This window comes from Fonticula alba (genome assembly GCF_000388065.1).
Source record: "Fonticula alba strain ATCC 38817 unplaced genomic scaffold supercont2.4, whole genome shotgun sequence".
NCBI lineage: Eukaryota > Rotosphaerida > Fonticulaceae > Fonticula > Fonticula alba.
Window position 1 is genome coordinate 2,516,013 of NW_009242974.1, and position 3,864 is coordinate 2,519,876.

Here is a 3,864-nt window from a genome sequence, read left to right on the forward strand (position 1 = left end):
ACACAGACCGACGGCGAGCTTTCCAGCCTCGTGAATGCCGGTATTGATGCCCGCGCTACTCTGGAGGATGGCTCGGTCCTGGTCTTCTCGGACCTGGACGGTCCGAATGACGACCTGACCACCTTCACCCGGTCTCTTGGTCGACTGGCACCGGGCACTCGCGTCCTGCGCGACCTTGGCCACCTGGGCGACGATGAGAACATCATCATCCTTGAGAAGGTGCGCATTCATCCCCCCCCCCCCCCTCCGAATGCCCGTCCTCTCTTTATCTTTCCCCCTCCCCCTCTCCTTCGACGTTACGTGCGTGTATTTTCCCTCACACTTTGATGGCAAACTTCCTCCCCTTCCTCTTTCCATTCCCGGACCATCTGCCACTGCGTCCCGCCCACCCTCCACGCGGCTTGGGAAAAATAAAAAAACAAAAACAGGGCCACGATGCCGAGGACATGCCGCGCCTGGTGAACACCCTGCGCTCGGAGTACCCGACCGCCTTCCGGCCGATCTTCGCCGATGACGAGCAGCGCTACATCATCACCTCCTACCAGTCGTCCGACGTCCTGGACCGGTTCCTGGAGCAGGGCCTGTCTCACGAGTCGCTGGTCGTCCCCACTCAGCCCATCCACCCGCAGCGCTCGTCCAACCTGAAGCGCTTCGCCCAGTACGTACCTGTGCCCAGGGCCTTTCTTTTCCCTACACCCCCCCCCCTTGGCTTGCTTTTGTCCCTCCGCCTGGCACTTTCTTCCCTTTCTGACACTCGACCTTTGGTGCATGTTTTTTTTTCCCCCACCGATTAGCCTGTTCGATCGCGCCCCGAACCCCCGCATCGCCCGCCTGTTGGATCGTGTCACCCAGGAGGACCTGCACTGTACGTGCACCTGGCACAGGCCTTGTGCTTCATGTCCCTCCTCTTGGCATATGGCCACGTGCTGACCGTACTCTCGCCTCCTCCCCCCCCCCTCTCTCCTTCTCTCCCTTGATGAAAAATGCCAAAGACTTTGCCACCATGCTCTCCGGTGAGCATCCGCAGTCCACGCAGCACACCCGCCACTCGAAGTCCGCGGACAGCCTGTTTGCCGGGGACTTCGTGCAGCAGCATTTCGAGAACAACGGCTTTGACACCTGGCGCGAGAAGTTCATGCCGAACTACTGCAGCAATGTCATCGGCGACTACCGCAATGCCACCATGTACCCGGACCAGTATGTCATCATCAGCGGGCATCTGGACGACCGTGAGGCCAACATCAATGACCCGGCTGCCCGTGCGCCGGGTGCCAATGACGATGGCAGTGGCTCTGCCGCCATGATGACCATTGCCAAGGTCCTCGGTGAGGCGGATGTCTCCTTCCGCCGTGCCCTGCGGCTGGTCACCTGGTGTGGCGAGGAGCAGGGCCTGTACGGGTCCAAGTTCCATGCCAACAATGCGGTGGCCGACGGCATGGACATCTTTGCCATGATTCAGGGTGACATGCTTGCTGTCATTGAGCCGAACGCCAAGCCGGCCATCGGCCTGGTGACGCGCTACACCGACCCGGTCCTGACCTCCCTGGTGCGGGACATCGTCGGGCGCTACCTGCCGGATGCGCAGATCTTCAACCAGACCGCCTGCTGCTCGGATCACCAGCCCTTCTTCGAGGTGGGTTACCCGTCGGCCGGCTTCGTCGAGCCGATCGGCTATGTCGGCGACCCGCACTACCACAAGGTCACCGATCTGGTCGAGCGCCCGGACTACAGCATTGAGCAGCTGCAGCTGATCACTCGTGCCATCCTGGCTTGTCTGCTGGAGCTGGCCGAGCTTGCTTAAGGCGCGGATGGGGATACCATTGTGCTGGTGACGGGGGTGGTGGCATGTGCTCCGTGCGCATGTTGGGGTGGAGCTTCCGCTTGTTTCTCTCCTCTCCACCTGCATGCCCTTCCCTTCCTCTGTCTCTGCCTCTTCCTTCTCCCTCTCTCTCCCTCTCCCTCTCTCTCTCTCTCCCTCTCTCCCGTGGTCCTCCTCCGACTGGTACTCGCCTCTAGCGGCATGGCCTCTTTTGGCAGGAAGAAGACAAGAAAGGGGACAAGACCATGGGGAAATATAGTTCGAAAGAAGGCCCCTTCCTTTGTCCTGTGTGTGTGGGTGGGTGTGGGCGTGGGTGTGGGTGTGTTTCTCGTCTCACGGTGGGGCGCGCTATATCGGGTTTTGTGTGCGGTTTCTTTTGCCCCCTGTGCGTGTACCAATACGCACTGTTGCATTGGTACACGCATGTGTGTCTCACACAAGGGGTTTTGTATTGTCATTTTTTGAAAGGAGAGGGAAAAGCGGGAGGGAGGGGGAGGGGTGTCTTTCTTGGGCACAAGCACGCTGAAAAATGGTGCATGTAAGGACACAGGCGGAATAAGGGAGAAGGGTAAAGGAGGAGGAAGGGGAAGAAGGCCGCCGGCGGCACCCATCCTCCCCTACGAGCGCGGCGCTTCTGTCCCCCATGGGAGAGGGCCAGGGGAAGGAGAGGATGTGTGTGTGTGTATGTATGTATGTAGAAGCAAGCATGAGCATGGGCGTTCATGTTTGCACACACCCACGTACACATCCATGGACATACTTTCGCATGTACACACACACACACACACACACACACACACACAAATACAAACACACGCGCGCGCGCACACACACATACACACATAAACATCTGAACACGCTCGCATGCACACGCACACGCACACTGACAGGCTGACACATCGACAGATACAAAGATACACACTCGCGGCGTGAGCATACGCGCGCAGCATGGATGCCCCTCCCCCGCATGGGACGCAGGATCAAAGGCCGATGTAGGGGAAGGAGGCCGGGATGAAGCAGGTGATGAACCAGCCCATGACGGTGTAGGCGAAGGCCCGCGAGACGGAGTCCACCCCGAGGCGGGAAATCTTGTAGAAGCTGACGGATCCAGCGGCAGCTGTGGCACGGACCACGGACGGGACCTTGCCCTTGTCCTGGGAGGTGTCGGTTTGGCGGCTGTCATCCGGCAGGCCGAGGCTGCGGTAGACCAGGCGGAGGAGGATCTTGGACCCCTCGCGGGCAAGGGCCCGGGAGATGAACACCACCGCCAGGCCGTAGATCACACGCAGGAGGGCCTTCATCAGGCCATGGTACTCCATGCTGAAGGGCACCGTGCCGGGCCACATGCCGGCCAGAGCGGAAGCCATCCAGGAGAGGGGATGCGAAGAGTGCCGGTGGGCCAGGAAGCTGAGCAGGACATCGCGCTCGCCGGCCAGCACCGATCCGGGGACCTGGGCCAGGTTGTGGTACATGTGGCTTCCGGCATTGACCCCGACCACGGTAAAGAGGAAGGACACGGTGTCGGCGAAGGAGGGGGTGGGATCGATGGGGTTCGGGTGCATGCCGGCCAGGGCGATGGCCACCAGCAGGAAGACCGCCGGGCCGGCGGCCGAGAAGACAAAGGCATCGACCGCCGGGTAGGCAAATTGCCAGAAGTAGGAAATGACCATGCCGAGGATGAGGCCGCCGGCCACATCGGTGAGCGAATGCATGCCGGTGTAGATGCGCGACGCGCCGATGGTCAGGGTGAAGGTCAGGGAGGCCAGGGTGGCGAGACCGACCGGCAGCCAGCCGAGGCTATCCACACCGGCCGAAAGGGAGTACTCGCCGGACCCATCGATCGACAGGGACGCATGAGCCACCCAATAGAGCACCGCATAGAGGGGCATATTCAGGGCATTGATCGAGTGTGCCGAGGGGAAGCCATACTCCCGACTGTAGCCCTGGCCGCTGTCCAGACGGACGACCGGCGGGCTGATCGGCCGCGGCAGGCAAAGGATGTCCTTGATGAAGTTGCACACATAGATGTCCACGCACATGAGCAT

General features: G+C 60.9%; 2 protein-coding genes across 2 annotated transcripts in view; one reads left to right on the forward strand and one right to left on the reverse strand.

The window, feature by feature from the left end:
* The window catches only part of H696_03090 (hypothetical protein), a gene marked incomplete at both ends in the record, with an annotated part of 4,682 nt that extends 2,881 nt beyond the window's left edge, over positions 1-1,801 (forward strand). Inside the window, 4 exons of the mRNA XM_009496980.1 lie at positions 7-219; positions 429-658; positions 795-865; positions 993-1,801. Coding sequence (XP_009495255.1) covers positions 7-219; positions 429-658; positions 795-865; positions 993-1,801 — 1,323 coding nt within the window. The remainder of the gene's footprint in view (positions 1-6; positions 220-428; positions 659-794; positions 866-992) is intronic.
* A 998-nt stretch (positions 1,802-2,799) lies between these two features.
* Positions 2,800-3,864, reverse strand: H696_03091 (hypothetical protein; the record flags this gene model as incomplete). The annotated part of the gene is made up of 1 exon (XM_009496981.1): positions 2,800-3,864. One exon carries the CDS (start codon positions 3,862-3,864, stop codon positions 2,800-2,802), a length of 1,065 nt encoding a protein of 354 aa, XP_009495256.1.